A 19,362-nucleotide genomic window follows, 5' to 3' on the forward strand; every position below is an offset into this window, starting at 1 on the left:
AAAGTTAGCCAACTATTTTTAAAAAAATATTGGTCGCCTTAATATTAAAAGTTTATTCATATTAATATTGGCTTCTAATATTGTTTCCTCATTGCTTTTTCATTTTTCAAATCTTTATCAATCCATTGGTATAAAACTTAATTAGATAGGTAAGAAGTATATCAGAATCGAGATATTTGGAATCATTTTATAGAGACATACGAATAGTTGATCCATTGTATTAAATTTTTACATAAAATACAATAACTTAAAAGGAACTTTTTCCAACAGAATGTAATGTTGAAAAACAAGAAGTAAATTTTGAAAGGTTGTATGTGGCTAGTAATGGACCCAGGTGGTTACTCCCTCTGCTATCTGCAGAAGCATCTTCACGTTAATGGTTCTCTAACGGAACTTGGTGAGTGCAAGTGCGTATCTGCCGTTTCCTTATTATTCGCACATGTTTGGGTCTTACTGGTTCTCAAATTGTTTTAGCTTTCTTCTCCTTTTAGTATTCCCACATGTTTTTTTTTAGGCTTTCTGGTTCTAAAACCATGCCTTGTGAAACAATATTTGAATTTACTCAATAACAAAAAAAAAAAAATTCGAAAGGTTGTACAATTATCGTTTCCAACAACGAACTTCTCATCATCCAAATGTCCCTATGGGTCTCCTCCTTACCGGTCCGGGTTTGTCATGGGCTGGAAGCGAAAAATCAATTTCGGGCCATCGATCTCTCTCTCAAACTCTCTCATCTCCTCTCAAAGAGTCTCTCCATCGATCTCTCTCTCATCTCTCTCTCATCTCTCTCAGACCCTCTCGACGACCCACTCTTATCTCTCTCAGAGTCTCTTCACGGTGAAGGCTTTTTCCTCTCCTCTACTGTCTCTGTTGTATTCTCGTTTGTGTTCTCGTGTATTGTTGATAGTTTAGAGATTGTGTAAGGCGTTTGTGTTCTCGTCGTGCGAAGGCGTTTGTATAACAAAAGCTTCAGAAGCTTTTAGAGATAGAGATAGAGATTAGCTTCAGAAGCGTTTGTGTTCTCGTCGACATAACAAAAGTTTGGTGAAAAGCGTAATTATATGGTTGGTGATTTTTTTATTTTTTTTTTACAGGAAGAGATAGAGATTGTTGCTCTCACTCTCTCAACCCTTTGAAGCTCTGAAGCTTATCTCCTCTGATTGTGGTAATTGTTCTTATTCACTCTCAGACTCAATATGTTTTGAATGTGCCAGCTGGTCACTCTTTGTTAATTCTCTTACATCTCAACACCTGTCTGTCTCTGTTTGTTATCATAGGATCCTGCACTTAAAGGCGAGTCTTTTTGCGCTGTGCTCGGCTCTCACACCAGGTTTTAGTTTCTTACTGTTGAGTTTCTATTTACCTTTCCCTGTTTTTAATAGTTGATTTTGTTTAAGAAGTCATTGATTCTTTTATAACTCCTGGAGTTTAAGAAGTCATTGATTCTTTTGATGTTGAATTGAAATCATTGAGTAAACAAAAATGCCTCTGAAACTCTCGCTTTATGCCTAAGACAGTTCCATGGATCACTTGATTCTTTAGATGCTGTAGATAAATGTTTGGTGTGAGTGTGTATCAGATGATATGAATCAGAAGCATTTGGTGTGAGTGTTTATTGAGTTCCTTTCAGATGATATGCATAAATCCTTTTTTCATCTATCTATAAACGTTTTCTGTTAACAAATTGTTGGTTTCTGATTGTACTCACATGAACCTTTTTATCTTACTCCTTGTACAGGTGCACTCTCATAGCTCTCTCCAGAGGTTCTTCTCAGTCTCATCCTCCATCTAAAGGTACCATTTTGGTTGACTTTACTTACTAATCACATGAACTTCTTCCTGATTTCTTCTGGTTAATGTTAACTTTTATTGGGTTTTGATTTTTCATCATACAGCTTTGTTGATACATCTCGATTTTGTTTCTGCTTTTTAGTGATTCAGTTCGATTTTTCATCTCAACCCTTTGAAGTTCTGAAGCTCTATAACTGTGTTCTTAGGTATTAACTTTACTTTGATCTTTGTCTAGGCTCTGATTTTGATCATAACCCAGTTTAATTCTTGTCACGTTTACTTGTAATGCAGGTAGCTCTGAAGCTAAGCTCTGAAGCTCTGAAGCTCTGAAGCTCAACAGTACAACTTGTACCTTTAGATGGAGGATGAGACTGAGAAGAACCTCTGGAGAGAGCTATAAACTTTATATTCTTTGCTAGGTACAACTTGATGGCTATTAATATTCGGTTTCATATCATATGTAGATGAAGATGAAGAAGACGAGATAGTCATTATCCGAGAGGCTCCAAGTCAAGCATTAACAACTCAAGACCATGTTGGTACCATGGAACTATAGCTGGTGGTGAGTCTTTGCTAGGTACAAGTTTATGCTCTCTCTCAATCGTCTCTTGTCTCTCACTCTCAACTGAATAGCTTTGTATAGTTAGCATCTGTGTTATGTGATTTTAGCATTTTTGTATAGTTTTTTGTATGTCTCTAAGAAATGGTTTTAGGGAAAAGAGTAATGTTGTTTGGTTTCAGGAGAAGGAGATTGTACCTTTTGCTCAAGAACCTGGAGTTGGAGAGTACGCTACAGTTATGGTAAAACAGAACTATGTTATGCATGTGTGTTGGATTTTGAACCTTCAGAGATTCTGCATGTTGGTCTTTTATTGAAAAATCTTTACAGAAGAGCAATGGATGATGATGATTGATGATACTGTTTTTTTTTTGCAGGAAAAGATTGTGAGAGGGCTTAGTTTAAAGACATCATTTGGTGAACAAAGATTATGGTCGTTGTGTCCGTTTGTGGTCGTTGTGTCCGTTTGTCCGTTTGATGATACTTACACTATAATGTGGTCGTTGTGTCCGTTTGTAGAAGACGAGATTATGAACAGAGCATGATACATCTCTCAATATTTTTTTGGTTGTTATTTTGTTACTCATTGAAAAAAGAAACCACAAAACCAAAAAAAATGAAATTTAGTCTCTGTTTACTTACTTATTGAATTATTAGGTTGCTGGGTTAACCATTAACCCATATGACCCATTTAATTTAATGAGTCATGGGTCAACCCAACCCATTTATTAAATGGGTTGGGTTGACCCATGACCTATTAACAATCAATCCATTTGGGTTATTGGTTGGGTTGACCCATTTGAACCATTTTGACACCCCTATATGTGCATGTTTAATAAAACAAGTTAAGAGTAATAAAAACTTTACACTAGGGAATTGAACCCATCACCTTTAATCAACTAGAATAGAGTTTTCACCAACAGACCTATAGTGAACTTTGGGATTATCGTAAGGCCGAAATTATTGTTAAATATTTAACGGCCGGAAGCGTATGCTTCCTCCGCTTACTATCGGGGCCGCCTGCAACCCCTAGGCCCCACCCCTAACAGAGCAGTCGAAGCTCCGTCACTCTCCGCCTCTGGTAACCATCAGCGACATATTCTCTCCTTGTCTGAAACATGCACAAGCAACTCCACGCGTTCACTCTCCGTACAACATTCCCTGACGAAAACGCCACTCTGTTTTTCTACCGCAGAATTCTCCAGCTCTCTTCTTCCTTCTCCGACGTCAACTACGCATTCCAACAAGAAAACCGTAGCTCCTTCATGCGGAACACATTCATCAGAGCTTGTAATGTTAGAGAGAGGAAAGTCGGCGCTGGATAAGCACACGTTTCCGTTTGTCTTGAAAGCTTGCGCTTGATATATTCGGATTAATATCACAAAGGAAACAGATTCACTGTCTGGCATGTGAAACATGGGCATGCTTGGTAGAGATGTATATGTGAACAACAGTTTAATTCATTTGTATGGTTCTTGCGGATGTTTGGATTTAGCGCAGAAAGTTTTTAATTATATGCCTGAGAGAAGTCTTGTTTCTTGGAACTCGACGACAGATGCAAAAGTCGTTCGAACCAGATGGTTATACAATGCAGACTGTTGTGAATGCGTGTGCTGGTCTGGGATCTTTGTCGCTAGGTACTCGGGCACATGCGTTTCTATGTGACTTGTTGATCGAAATGTATTGCAAATGCGGATCGTTGGGAATGGCTGAGCAAAGTGTTCCAAGGGATACAAAAAAACGTCACTTAGCTTTATGGAACGCCATGATTCTAGGGATTGCTACACATGGAAGAGCTGATGAAGCTCTGGATTGCTTCGACCGTATGGTGAGAGGCTCGCTATTTCTTTTGGTCTGATAAGCTTACCACCTCAAACTCAAATCCGTGTATTCAAGAATCTACGTGTCTCCAGCGATTGCCACGAGGTTACTAAACTTGCCTCAGCTTCCAGGTCCCCTACGCCTACGGGCTACGGCTGTGTTTATTTCAACGACCTCTACCAAAAGGAGGCAGATTACTAGATGACGTACCGGATGGTCTTGATGAATTGTAGAAGTTAAATTAGTTCTGGTTAGAGAGGCATCTTTAAGGACTGAAGCAACTTTTGACTGTTAGCTACTTGATATGTTAATCTCCAAAATGCCCAAGGTGTCATTATCAAGAGATGTTTGTGATATTATAGTGTTGATTTACTGTCATAGCAAAAAAAAATTGTATCTGAATACATCTTCGAGCAGTAATTTTAAGATCCAATTTTGTTGTATATAAGAAATCCTCTAGAGGAAGTTCCGTTTTTGACTCCTATTTTCGTTTAAACCACTATCCTTCTGTTTCTTCTCTTCATTATTTTGCTCTTGGATTAACCTGAGCAGCAAAAAGAAATAGCAAATAATTGATATCGCGTGTTAGAGTCAGGACAACGACCAAAAGAGATGAAATGTTTTAGTGCAATCAAATTTTACTCTAATTTTCCCAGTGGTGACTCATGAAATTGATCATCGGCTAGCCACAGACCAAAGTCTTGAAAGCGTTTCAACTTGTTGTTGTAGCCGACAATGTAATTATTATGAACTATTACATGTTTTCCCTTTGTCTCATTAACCCATTTCTGGTTCTTGAAGTACAATCCTCCTGACGGGAAAGCTGATTGTGGAAGCAAGTAGACATCTATCTGGATAATATAAAACCACAAAATAGTTGAGAATGGATAAGTAGTGAAAGTTTACATCTGAATTAGAAACTAACAGTCGTAATCGAGCATTGTAGATAAAGTTCGAAATCTCCGAGTACAAAAATTTAGTCTAACTTCTGATTTGTGATCCTAAAATATTCCATCAAGATGTGGGATATCATCAGCCAATCTTCAACTGAATCACACTTTATTTTATGGATGTTTAACTTAAATCAACTAGGTGGTTCTCATGTGTTCATGCACATAAATAAACATTTAAAAAATAATTAAATCATAATAGTTGTATGTAACTTTTAAGTAATTTTATAATTCATATATTTATGATGAATAAACAAATTTTATTAAGTATCATTATTTTCCTATTCATCAATTTTACATGCTAGGTCATTTTAATTTATATTATGAGATGTAAAATTGTATAAAGTATCATTATGTTCTTTTCTTTATTAGATATGTGATTTCATGTATAATAATTTGGATCGATTCATGTATGGTATGTTGAGCTCCATATTTGTTTTTTCAAATTCAACAATTTTTAGTTAAGTTTAAATTATTATTTTTTGTTTTCTTAGCTTCATTTAATTTGGTTCGTCCTCTTAGAGTTCTAAATATATTTTATAAACCAGCTGCAATTTTATATATGTTCTATTTAAAATATAGGAAATAAAAATATAATGTTGGAGTTTCACTAATAAACATAATCCATAATATTTTATAAATTCATGTACATATATGAATATTTATCAAATAAATAAATACTATTAATTTATTAGTGACTTGTTTAGAATTATGAATATTATGTAAAATATTAATTATTTTTTGGACTTTTTCTTAATTTGGCATTTGATTTGAGAAATATGATATTAGATGATCATTTATGTTGTTTAAAATTATCTTCTTTTAATCATTTGATCAAAATATAATCATGATAAAGTATTATTTTTAAAAATACATATTATTTTATTTGGTCATATTTTATTTAAAATTTATTTTCTTTTTAATCATTTGATCAAAATTATGATCATAATAAAATATTATTTAAAATAACTTATAAATTATTTTATTTTTTTCAAATATTTTGCGAATTATGTTTATCAATATATATATGAACTTATAGTTTTGAAAACTTACAAGTATTTTCTTTTGTATTTATGTTTTCTGAAAAAATAAAATAAAAATCATTTTCAGTATAATATTTCCATTTTAGTATTTATCTGCTTTTCCAAAAAGGAAATTTAAATTAAAAAGATAATTATAATTTTTTATAGAAAAATATAATATTTTTTAGTAATGAAAATTGGGTTTAAATTTTAATTCATATAGGATATCCGTGTAACTGACTTTCGTGAGAATCAACGTGAGGGTGACACGAAAGAAATTCACTTTTCAAATATTATTATAGAAATTTTATTTATGTTGTTTAGGGAACATATAAAGTAAAATAAAAATATTTTATTCATACAATATATTTTTTTTTATTATTTAGATGCTTTTATAAAAAAGGAAATTTAAATTAAAAAGATAAAAAAATATTAATTAATAAGAACAAAATAAAACAGTTATACTAATGGCAACTGAGTATAATTTTTTGTTCACTTAGGATATTAGTGTAATTGATTTCATGAGAATCAACATAATTGCTGAGTAGAAAATTGATATTTCAAATAATATTATAAAGATTAGCAATGAGTGGACTGATTCATTTATCTCACTTTGGGTTTCTTCTAACGTTCAATATAGAATCATAACACATTCTTTGATGATTTAAAGCATTAATATCATTAAACCCAACAATTGGGTAAAAGAAGTTTATGACAAATTTATAGAAAGTAAATGTATAACTTAGAGGAAGCATTCTCATACCTGAGTTGTTTTGTGAAGTGCCCGATTAAAAGCAGGTTGATCATGTGGTTTCTTTGCTTCAGTGTTAGACCAAGGCTGAGCTCGAATTTCTTCCACCCATTTCTTCAATAGAAGCTTTGCACCACTAGTGCAACGTAAGAAAATCATGCAGCTACATACATAGGTCACTCCGTTTCGACTCGGTGGTAAACCATGAGAGTGATTTAAAGGCTTAATCTGACAACACCAAAATCAACAGATAATAAAGATAAATAAATACTCTAAAATGCCAAAGGTGCATGCAGTTACGTACCGCAGTCATGTCATCCATAAAGTATACGTCGTGGCTTCCTTGTAAATACTTAAACGGATCTTGTAGCCAGACCATATCAACATCATTGTACATAACATTGTAACCTAGCTCCAAAATGTCCAAGAGATGTTGTGGTCTCCGAGAAGTAAGATTGTAGAAACCCTAATCAGAGATAATAAAATTGGTTAGAACATTGGATTATTCACATACAAGTTATTTGCGTAGATTATTATCACAGTGGGCAGGGCTGGTCTTGCTATAAGCCCATCGAACATGGCTTGGACCAATACGTTTAAGTATATGAAAATTTTAGTTTAGTTATACAGTATGTTTAAACATTCACACAAAAGTTATTTTCTAGATTATCAGAGTGCGCGCTATATATATATTTTTTTTTTTGCTAAATAAGTGTGCGCTATATTTCCCAGTTCGAAAGGGCGAAGTTAAGTTTTATATATTTTACTTTTAATCGATACTAACTATCAAAGCACAAATGTGAATATATCATTATGTTTATTCTAATATATTGATCATGCTGTTTTTCCAATAGAACTACAGTTTCAATAAAAACTTGCAAGCAGGAAGAAAATAAAAATTAGTTGAGTTATTAGATTATTTTAGACAAATGTATATATATGCTTCAATATTTTAATATGTTATAAGACGTCTTGAGTGAATTGTTGATTGTGTCAATTATAATAGATAGATTATAATTGATTATAATTATAATCTATATTATAGTCTGGTCTAGAAATCATCTAATTCTAGAACAACAAAACAAATTACTTATTTTATTAACTTTCGCTTTTGAGATTTACTTACTTAAGAGTATACCGATAAAAATATATATTATACTTTCCATTTTAATAATATGTAAATTATTGTATAAATTAAGAACTGATTAATTTATTAAATGATAAACCAGAAAAAATAAAAATAAAAATTTCAGATCTTTCGTTCTTACAATTATAATAGCTAGATATGGTATTAGGGAGAAACAAATATTAGACGAATGATCAAATCTCTCATTCTTCGAACAAACTCAAAAGGAGGTAATTTGAATATTGTTATGATATTTGATTAAAATCTTTTTAGGAATAAAAATCAAGACTAGATTGTTAATCTGAACTAAATTATATATATATATATATTATATATATATATAGAGTGCTTCTAATATTAAAAATCACTTCGATTTGAAGAAGTGTACTTCCTAGGATTGTTAGGGTCAAATAATATATTAAACACCACCTTTTAAGAAAAAAAATTACATAAAAGCATATACATTAGAATAACACATAAATTAAAACAACACCTTTTGTTTATTTACAATCATTTTTTGGTAACTAAATAATCATTTTATTTACATTATATAATATGTAATTAAAATTTATTGATATTGACATATATATAGTATTTTTAGTATAAATATTTATTATTGACACTCCCTTCTCATATGTTTATTAACATTTTCAATACAAATTTTAAAATTAAAATATTAAGATCTCAATAATTTTACAATGCAAATTTTGAAATTAACATATTTATATATTTTATATAGTAGATAATTTAATTTAAATTATATACATATATATATATATATATAATATGAATATCTATTAATGAGACATCATATTCATACGATTTATGATCATTTTTATCTTGCTTGAACAATAAACAAATAAACCATTGATTACAAAAAAATTTAATGTGGTATGTTTACTATTTTTAGTAATTTATAATTGTTTTTAAAAAAATTAAAATATAACATATAATATTTCTTATTATATGCTTAATGTGATTGTTTAGTTTCTTTTAATAATAAAAAATAAAACAAAAAAGAGAGTGGATACAAAAGTTGTTATCAAATATGTATGATTCATAATCATTAATTGTCATATATATATTTTAATCATATTAGGTAGTTCCATAGCTTTTATTTAAGGAAAAATTGAGAATATTCATTTGTACACTATTAATCAATTTGATAGTTAGATTAATAAAATATAATATATATTTATATGGACCAACATACTTTTTAAAGGATTTTAAGAGTCATCCTAGTGATGACACGTGGTTACGAAAACATATTGTAAATGCTCCAGGATTAATATATACAGGATGATTAAAAATAATCATATGGTGGTAGAATTATCGGCTGTAAAATCGTCTATGTAATATTTCTCAGCATTGTAATAGCAAAATTAATCAGATGTTGAAAAAAAGCTTGATGGATAAATTTGAACGTAATATTCTCAAAAAAAAAATTGCACTTTATAGAAATTATACTTAAGATAATATATCAAAATTTATTTTATTTTAATATTATGTAATATTAATATCTTAATAAGTTAAAGATTTAAGTTACATAAGAATAGAAATTTAAGATCTTCAGAATAAGATTTAAGAGGGCCAAGATATTTTTTAATCTCTTAGAGCATCTCCAAAAGAACACTCTATTTTAGAGTTTACAAAACTCTAAATTTGAAGTTTCTAGGTGTTCTTCTCCAAAAGTAAAATCTCAAACTTAATTTCAAAACTTTTTGTATTTTGCACTATGATCTCTATATTTATTATAATTAATATAAATCCATAAAGCTTTTATAAATCTTGTACATATATAAAATTTTAAAATATTGAAGTAATATTAATTAATAAAATCTTACACTAAATATATAAAATTATAAATAGAAATACATGATTAAATATTAAATACAAGAAAATACCATATTATTCCATAAAATTATTTCTGTAATGTTCTATCTTCGGTTATACAAAAAATATTTTTGAAAATATATTTTTAAGATTTTTGAGGTTCTAGAGCAATTTTATCGGACTATTAGTGTTTTGTAATATTTAAATTTGTCTAATAATTATGTCTTCATGTATCTTATTTAAGAGTTTTTATTAATTTTTTGTAATATTTTTGCTTTATAATTAAAGTTTTAAAATATTGTAAGAGCATCTCCAAAAAAAATAAGGTTTCCAAAACTTCATATTTGAAATTTAAAGGTAGTATTCTCCAAAATCAAAACTTCAAACTTAACTTCATAAGTATTTATATTTTATAATAAAGTTCTTATATTTATCATACTTAGTTTAAATTCATAAAAATTTAAAATAAATATCACTTATGTAAAAAATATTATAGAAATATTAATTCATAAAATGTTACACTATATAAAATTTTACATAGAATACACAATTAAATATCAAATTACAAGTAAAATAACATATTATCCTAAAAAATATTTTCTGTAATATTTTTATATATGATTAATAAGTGCATTTGTTAATTTTTTGTAATATTGTTGTTTTGTAAATCTAGTTTTATGTGTAAATTTTAAATTGTAAAGGAAAATTTGAAATATTTATGAGTTATAAATTTTTTAAGGATTAAAAAGATTTAGTTGACAAAATATTTAAGAATCATAAATATAGTATGTAATTGTAAGGACTAAAATGCAAATAAAAATATGAAACTTCAAATTTGAAGTTTTGAGTAGTGACATTCTATATTTGAAGTTTCATTACCCAAAACTTTAAATTTGAAGTTTTGAAATTTCTTTTTGGAAAGTAAAAAACTTCATATTTAGAGTTATAGAGTGTCTTTTGGAGATGCTCTTATAACCGGAGAACTTTCAGGACCGGCACCTTAAGTTGATCAATCCTTTTGGTATGTATATAGTAGTTATGAATAGGCATCAAACTGGGATAGAAGAATAGAACTTAGTATGGACATATAGTGCATTACATACATATGATCCCTACGCTTCAATCAGATCATTCATTTTGTCTTCAAACTAACCAATCATAATTCATTGTGGTTAAAGTTGTAACTTCAAGGGAATAATTACCGCAAGGCATAAAAGAGAGCTGGTCAGCACTTATACCGTAAACTCAATCAAAACAGGGGATGAAAAATCAATACACAAAACTTATGATCCGAGTGAAATAACACTAGCTTAAAACGAACTTATGTAAGGATCCCTCTCATATTATTTAAAGCTAGAGATAGACATTGCATACGAAAAGGTGAAACATCTCGGTATACCTGGGAACCAAAATGGTGTGCGGCTTCAGGATCCAATGCTGGAGGAATGAGAACGGCATGACCAGGCCACTTCTCGTTAACTTTGTACAGAAGAGCATAATCTTCAGCGATCACGAGAACTTTTTCATGATGCTTCTGTCTAGAAATGCTAATCAGCCAGTTGTTGAGAAAAGGCAAGAAAGGATAACTAACTGCGCAGACGATCACCGTCCCATTCTTAGCCACAAACCTGGCCGCTTGAGCAAGGGTGTAGTCACGCCAGTCAGAGACCACAAAAGAAGGAGAAGGAGGAGGAGAAGAAGCTGAGGTTCTGTTTGGGAACATGAATAAGGGAAACTCTGACAAGGGTAAGCATACACCGAGGAGAACCAAGAGAGCTAGAAGGAGGAGGAAGAGACCGTTGCGGTTTAAAAGTGAAACGGGACGGTTTGAGAATGGACGTTGTTGCTGCTGCCCCATGGTTGTCGCCGGAAATGAATCAAAATTGGTGAGAAAATTTTCGTAAGTTGGGATCGATCGGATCCAAAAAGGGAAAATATGAGAAACAAAAAAAAGTCAGCGACACGGTTCAGGAATGACAACGTGTAGAGATACTCAATCTCCATTATTATTATTTATAAATTTAATATTGTATACCACAATAAGAGATAACCAACACTATGATTCATATGTTTTTTTATAAACAACATACATTATTATGGGGTTTGATGTTTCGTGTTGCGTGAATTATGTGTAGATAAAACGTCACAATAAGGCTACAACGCAGTTGAAATTTGCGGAAATGCTTCCTGTTTTCAAAGTTCAACAATCCAAGAAACAAGTACATTAACCACGAGGGTGTGTTCCAATGGCTTGCATGAACAAAAGATGACTCATCGCGATAAATAAATAAAACAAAGCTAGTTAGTTGTTGGCACGTCTGTGTCATGTGCACGATTAATTACGAATCAAATATTTTAGTATATGTTGTCACTGTATACCATATAGATAAATATCTTTCTGCTGATCCTTTTTGTTTGATTGCCATTTAGATAATCTTAAAGTATTGTTTGGTCTTTCCACAATTTGTTCTCTCGAGTTAAAGAATCATTAGACGGTTATTATACAAAAAAGGAATCAGTACATATATTACTGTTACTTTGATGCAAAGAATTGAAATTAGTTTTAATCTCAAGATGACAAGAAGTAAAGAGAGAGAAAAAAAACAATAATTTCGTGCTTTCCAATTCACTGTAATTGTCCTAGAGGCGACTCAACAGCATGATCATCGACTAGCCATAGACCATAATCGCGGAAACGTTTCATCTTTTCGTTGTAACCGATAACGTAGTTATTGTGGATTATGGCATGTTTCCCTTTTGTTTCTTTAACCCATGTTTCGTTCGTAAAGTACAGTCCTCCTGATGGGAAAGCTGTTTGCGGAAGCAAGTAAACATCTACCTGAACAGAACGTAAAGATCATAAAAAGGTTTTAAGAATTAAATCAAACAAGAAATAACTACATTTGAGACTAAACGTATATAATGGGTTGCTCTTTTGAGAAAATATATAAGAGGTTGTTCGTTTCCTCATCTAAAATTTACATTTACATTTAGGTACACAGTCCATTTAAATTTTCCATTAAAATGGTCTATTTGAATGTTGTTCGTTTCAGTTTTTGGATATTCTTTAGAGGGGGTTATAAAATTTATAGATTACATTGTTATTGGCTTAAGAATTCTTAAAATCTTAGTAAAATCTATTGTTATTGGGGTGAAGATTTTTAAATTATATTCAAAATATTTTATTATTGGAAAAATTTGCATATCATTGATTTAGCAACTCTATTAAAATCTATTGTTATTGGATACAAATTTTCTTTACTTTTACTCATAAAATTCAGCTTTAAAAATATCATGTATATCCATAAGATTTTCAAAATTTATGTAATGAAAACACCTATATGGAAACTGATCGAAATAAAATAACTACAAAACTATGTGAAAGCTGATCGAATATAAAATATTAATCCAACACAAAGAGCATATACTTTTGTAATAATTAATCAAAGTTACGAAAATATATGACAAGTGTTGCCAAAAAATACATGTCATTAACATGTGTTCTGTTATGAAACAAAAAGGTATGTGGAAGAAGTGTTTGATTTCTTATAAATTTTCCGAGAATAAAATAATTCAAATTTTCACGAACAAAATAATTGAAGAATTTTAATCCAACACTAGTAGCATATATTATTGTTATTCTCTATCCATTTGTTCTATCATCATTGATTTTTTACTTTATAAAAAATAATGACAATCAATGAAATTCTATACAACTCAATATAGTTAATGTGTTAATGAAATAATAGTTATATACAAATATTTGATAAATCTTCTGAACTTTTAAAATTTTCTGAACTTTTTGAATCATCATATTCCACAAAAATTCTTGTACCAATAACCCCCCATAGATGGATCATTTGAATGACCATTTGTTTATTTAATTAATTTTTACATATTTATTTTCATCTAAATAAGTTTTAAATAAAGTAAGTAAAATACTCATTCTTTGATCTAATTATATTTTAAATTCTAGTCTTAGCTGTAGGACTAAGCCGTTCGGGGTCCATCGGTTTTGGTTCGGTTGATTTGGATTTTCAAATTTTCGGTTTATGCTCATAAGTCGCATTCGGTTTTTACTAATTATCAGATCGGTTTCGGTTTGGTTCCTTCCGGATTTGGTTCGGATTGGTTAATTGGATTGTAACCAATGAATGAAATCGTCCAAAAATATATTTTTGTAACCTGAAAATTTGACAAATTTTATTCAAAATATAGAAATTATTCAAAAATATAGTTAAAGTTGAGTTAAACTATCTAAACTAACTAAAAGGTATTCAACCAGATTTGGGTAACTAAAAGGTATTCAAACCAGATAAGTGTATATTCATATAATTGTATTTTAGATGCTTCTTCAAAATTCAACCAGATTTGGGTAAAATTTCAGATGATCAATATGGATATTGCATTTAACTGTAATAAAAGAACATTGATTTACAGTTTTATACAAAAGGATCATCTGAATGAGCAAATGAACAATATCTAAGTTGTAGTCAAACAACATGAGTTAATTAGAGGAAATATGATGAGTAGATAAAGCTAGAATTTCATAGTACTAAAATGGTTAAGTCCACTTTTGAAGTGTGATCTCGAGAATATTACAGTCAACTTTGAACCAAATCTCATCCTAGGACTGACACTAAAACCATATTTGGATGCTTCAGTAAACTAGATTCTATAACATTGTTAAGTTTTATATGTTCAACTGAAAACTAATTGACAACTAATATATTCAGTCATGTTTGCTATATATTATTTTAGATCTTATATTACAATTTTACCGTTTTCCAAAATTAAGTTTTTTTTTGTAATAAAATGGACTGACACATATCTTTTACATAGTAGTCTTGATCCCATCTTAAATTTTTTTTGGGTCAATCCCATCTTAATTTTTGATGTGAGATTCCTAAAATTTTAAGCATAAAACAACTAAATCTATTATTTGGCTAGTAAGAAAATAAAATAGGTTATTGTGGAACTTGGAGGAAGTAACAATACATACCTCATGAGCTGTTTTGTTAAGTGCCCAGTTAAAAGCAGGTTGATCATTTCCTTCTTTAGGTTTAGCCCAAAATAGGGAACCAAGTTCCTCAATCCATTTATTCATTAGAAGCTTTGCACCATCGGTGGGACGCAAGAAAATCATGCAGCTACATATATAAGTGGCTCCTTTTCGATTCGGAGGTGGTAAACCGTGGGAGTGATTCAAAGGCTTAATCTAGGCACCAAAATAAAGACTGAGAATAAAATGACAATAAAACTGTAAACTTGCAGACATGTCAAAGTGAATGTGTGAATATGTTCGCATACTATAGTCAAGTCATCCATGAAGTATGCGTCGTGGCTTCCCTCTAAATACTGAAATGGATCTTGCAACCAAACCATATCAACATCGTTGTACATTACATTGTAACCTAGCTCCAAAATGTCCAAGAGATGTTGTGGCCTCCGAGATGTAAACTTGAAGAAACCCTTATGCGAAGATGGAAAATAGATAAAAAGAGGGGATCTGTATCATACTATAAGTTCTTAAAACATGGACTATTTTTTGTTTCTGCACAAACATGGACTATTTAAACTCTGAGAAATCAGAAGTTTCTAATTCAAAACTAATCAGCAATTAATGGAATAACATATTTTCTTGATATTTTGGTCTTGATTCATTCCACTTCAGATATAGTATTTTTAACGGTTATAAGCACTCTCGATACGCTAACATTTAGATTCGTTCATACTGAATTTTACTTTTTATCGGTTATATCCGTTTGAGTTTACTGCGTACAGATACCATGTAAAAATCCGTTTCTTCTACATGCACAAACTTATGATCGATGTAATCAAGTAAAAAATTGAAATAACAAATTTTTTTTAACAATACTTAATCAACGAATATGTCCAAGATAAAAATGAAGGCTAAGGCTATATCTCAATTCTCAAAGAATAGGTGAAACTATATACCTTGGAACCGAAATGTTGTGCGGTTTGAGAATCCAGTGCTGGAGGGATGAGAACGGCATGACCAGGCCACTTCTCGTTGACTTTGTACAAAGTAGCGTAATCTTCAGCGATGACAAGAACATTTTCTTGATGATTCTGTCTAGAAACGCTAATCAACCAGTTGTTGAGAAAAGGCAAGAACGGATAGCTTACGGTGCAGACAATCACCGTCGACCCATTCTTAGCGACAAATTTGGTGGCTTGAGTCAAGGAATATTCGCGCCAATAAGACAGTGAGGGAGGAAAAGAAGAAGAAGAAGAGGTATTGTATAATAAGGGAGATCCTAACCAAGGCAAGACTACACCGAGGAGAACAAGTAGAGCGAGAGGGAGGAGAAAGAAACCATTGCGACAAAGGCGAGAGATGGGGCGTCTTGACATTGGACGCTGATTAAGGGTATGTTGCGCCATTGTTATACCGAATTGTATCAGGAGACAGTAAGAGAAAATATCAGAACATCTAGGAACCAAAAAAAGTCAAAGCACAGATTTCTGCTTCAGTTATAGTTTATTTGTTTGTTACAGTTATAGTTGTGTTTTTTTATTCTTTTCCACCAACATGGATTATGTTATAATTATGTTCGTCAGTAGAGGACTAATCTATGATAAATATTGGAATATTTAGATAATGGAAAGTGGAAGCGATAAACTTGATGCTTAATCTATGTGTTTTATTTTATACAGTTTTAATGGATAATTAATTTCCTTTTGTTTGCTGTCTTTATTCCTTACTAGGGTTTGTCCGGCGCGTAGCGCCGGGTTCGAACTTTATGTTCTATGATTGAATTTGTAATTCAAGTGAAGTTGATGTATTTATATTCGCAGCCATTCATTTTTGTATAAGGAAGGTTAGTAAGAAACAACCGGAAGTTGTGTTTTGTAATGATAGATGCTGAAGTTGATGTTTTAATTCATATATTTTACATATTGATGTACGTAGAAACGCAAAAAATTTACGTTAAGCAAGACATTTATATTGTTTATTGTAAGTATTATACTGGAGGATACACTCTTGTCAGAAACACCAGTGATCTCTACAGGAGTTTTGGATTTGATACACAACCAATTCTCATTGGTTTGATCATATTTCAGGTTTGTCATTTTTGGGTTTGGACACTAAACTTAGAATCATGAAAAGGATTCACAAAAAGAAAACTACATACCAATCCTTATTGTCTCCTCTCTGATTCTCGCAGCACACGGTAATACCACTTGAACACCTAGTAAGCTTTGGCCTCACTCAATCTTCTTAGTCGAACGTTTGAGTTTCAGGTAGAATCTTTTAATCTCTTAACGTCCAATTAAAGTTTCTTTCTTATTTCTTTCAAATCACTTGCTAAATATAAGTTAATGTTCTATATCAGGCTGTGATTTTGCAGTGAGTCTTGGTTATGCAAAAAGATCTCTGTATGCGCTAGTGTAGCTACAGGTAGAAGCCGACAGTAACAGAATAACACAAACTATTTTCCTCAGCAATGAACACTGATCCATTGTACTCAGCTTATCACTACTCACATCCCCCTATTGTTAAGAGACTTCGAGCCATTGATGGACAACACATGAAGACAGATTAAGTCCTTATAAGCTGGTCTGTTGTACTGTTTGATATGATCATTTCTGATCCAACCTAGCTTTGTAGCATCAACGTCAGAGAACCAGCTAAATTAAGTAGTGAAACAACTAATAAATAGGTGCATTACTGTGCAAGAAAAATTAGATTTAAAATTTTGCAAAAAGTTTAAAGTTTATTGCATTTTTCAGTTGCAAATTTAATGAAATCTGTAGAATGAAAGTTTAAAATATGTGATACTGGATCATCGATCAAGATGTTTAGTTACCAAAAAAATAATAATAAAAACTCATATATCATTTGGAAAACAGCCGTATGAGAAACAGAGTAACTCTGGTTCTAGACGTTTTGTTCTCCACTTTAAAGAGAGCAAAACCAAAACAGTTTTCACAAATACAGATTATTAATCATTCTTATGTTTATTAGTGCAAAGAACTCAACCAGCATACGTAAGAGTTTGAAAATGGCAAAACACCAAAGCATTAACAAATCGACAGCAACGTCTTAAAAAAAAAGCTTCCATATTCATCTGTTCCGTACGGGCCTTCTTAGCAGTAGGCTCAATTGTCTTGAGCTTTGGATTCTCGGATATGAAGCCATCCACTTCAGGGAGGTTCCCCAGTGCAGATTCTGTAACTCTCGGTGTCTTCTCCACATTGTTGTTGCCTAGCTTAGCAGAAGCTGAGGAAAGCTAGCTGGCTCCAGGCATATTGTCTTTGGGCTCATCATCTTTTCCCTGCTAAAGAGTTTGCAAACGCTTAATCAGTCAGTGAATTGGTGTATATTCCAATTAAGAAAAATTTACATCAACACCAAAATCAGGAATTGGGGTCTGTTGACGCTAAAGTCTGATGCTTCGATGTAAAATTAAAGACCATTATCATTAGTAAACTATAAAAAAAATTATTGTTTTTAGGCGTTACCTTCTCGTCGACGGAGCATTTCAACCCCATAAGCTCTCTTCCTTTCTTCAGATGACGTATTTCTCAGAATCGGAGCAGACGCATGTCACGCATCCACTTTGTTAGAGCAACTACCAACTTTCAAATTAGTTAGAAGGATACATGAGGTGGCACTGAGAAAGGAAAGCTTGAAATCGCAAGTATGGAAGGTTTTGTTGAAAGAGATGATTGCTATGCCCTGCATCTGACAGTATTTATAGCCCTAGGTTTGAGACGTTACCATAGAAGGCCGTACTTCGCAATCAATGCGAAGGAGTGGAAAGAGTGGGTTAATGATTGTTACTGCTATAATAACAGGGGCTATTGAATGTTTAGGGAAAGCGTTATTCGCCATTGTTAGTCAAACGAAAGAAAATTCAATCGTCGCTGTGCTGTCGTTCTTTTCCGGAGAGTGCAGAGAGGCTTAGGAAGAAGAGGGCCATAGAAGCTGGTTGGGCTTTGAAAAGAAATCAATGCTAAATCAATTCGTGTCCTTTTATTGTTATAGATTTTCTGGCCCATTTTTGTGATGTTTATTTGAAGCAAATTAATCCGTGAAAATAGTGGTAGATGGATGATGCCACCTGGCGCAATTTCCCCCTATTTCCATGATGACGTGGCTGCATAAGGTGCCAGAATAGTCAACTTTATATATATAGACTAGTGATTTTCCGGCGCTACGCGCCGGGTTCGTATGTTATAATCTTACATAAATTTATAAATTATTATATGATTTTAACAAATAAAATATGTTCAATATGAAAATAAAATATATTAAAAATGATATTTCTGATCATTTGTTATAGTGGTTAGTGGCCGTAGTGCATTACTTTGTTTGAAGTTGTTTAGTTCAAAGTGTAATAGCATAAGTGGTTGTTACTAATCGATTTAATAAAAATAGAATAAAAAGCCGGTAGTCATAACAAAATTAATTTAGTTGAAATTTAAACATAAAACAAAGTTGATGTTTTATATAGAGAACATACTTATATTATTAATTA

The 19,362-nt window shown here is 31.5% G+C and overlaps 2 protein-coding genes and 2 long non-coding RNA genes across 7 annotated transcripts; 1 reads left to right on the forward strand and 3 right to left on the reverse strand.

The window, feature by feature from the left end:
• The first annotated feature begins 568 nt into the window (after positions 1-568).
• LOC108807253 (uncharacterized) lies at positions 569-2,924 on the forward strand. 4 transcript variants are annotated; one of them, XR_001942707.2, is made up of 8 exons: positions 569-837; positions 1,095-1,165; positions 1,278-1,346; positions 1,739-1,794; positions 1,934-1,997; positions 2,083-2,368; positions 2,533-2,592; positions 2,728-2,924. It is a non-coding gene; the product is annotated as an uncharacterized LOC108807253 (long non-coding RNA). The 4 variants fall into 4 exon arrangements; XR_001942706.2 differs by having other exon boundaries at positions 574-837; positions 1,278-1,330; XR_001942708.2 differs by lacking the exon at positions 1,934-1,997 and having other exon boundaries at positions 575-837; positions 1,278-1,330; positions 1,739-1,764.
• A 1,581-nt stretch (positions 2,925-4,505) lies between these two features.
• LOC108809681 (UDP-D-xylose:L-fucose alpha-1,3-D-xylosyltransferase 3-like) lies at positions 4,506-11,820 on the reverse strand. Its single transcript, XM_018581840.2, has 5 exons — positions 11,253-11,820; positions 7,199-7,360; positions 6,907-7,122; positions 4,814-5,022; positions 4,506-4,715 (listed from the first exon to the last, which is right to left on the reverse strand). The coding sequence occupies exons 1-5, from the start codon at positions 11,709-11,711 to the stop codon at positions 4,628-4,630; spliced, it is 1,134 nt and encodes a 377-aa protein (XP_018437342.1). The 5' UTR covers positions 11,712-11,820; the 3' UTR covers positions 4,506-4,627.
• Positions 11,821-12,356: 536 nt separating this feature from the next.
• Positions 12,357-16,302, reverse strand: LOC108810443 (UDP-D-xylose:L-fucose alpha-1,3-D-xylosyltransferase MGP4-like). Its single transcript, XM_018582554.2, has 4 exons — positions 15,812-16,302; positions 15,164-15,325; positions 14,856-15,071; positions 12,357-12,692 (listed from the first exon to the last, which is right to left on the reverse strand). The coding sequence occupies exons 1-4, from the start codon at positions 16,259-16,261 to the stop codon at positions 12,480-12,482; spliced, it is 1,041 nt and encodes a 346-aa protein (XP_018438056.1). The 5' UTR covers positions 16,262-16,302; the 3' UTR covers positions 12,357-12,479.
• A 1,394-nt stretch (positions 16,303-17,696) lies between these two features.
• On the reverse strand, positions 17,697-18,808 carry LOC108809800 (uncharacterized). Its single transcript, XR_001942909.2, has 2 exons — positions 18,344-18,808; positions 17,697-18,159 (listed from the first exon to the last, which is right to left on the reverse strand). It is a non-coding gene; the product is annotated as an uncharacterized LOC108809800 (long non-coding RNA).
• Positions 18,809-19,362: the final 554 nt, after the last annotated feature.

The sequence above is a fragment of the Raphanus sativus genome, chromosome 6 (assembly GCF_000801105.2).
Source record: "Raphanus sativus cultivar WK10039 chromosome 6, ASM80110v3, whole genome shotgun sequence".
In the NCBI taxonomy this organism is placed as follows: Eukaryota; Viridiplantae; Streptophyta; class Magnoliopsida; order Brassicales; family Brassicaceae; genus Raphanus; species Raphanus sativus.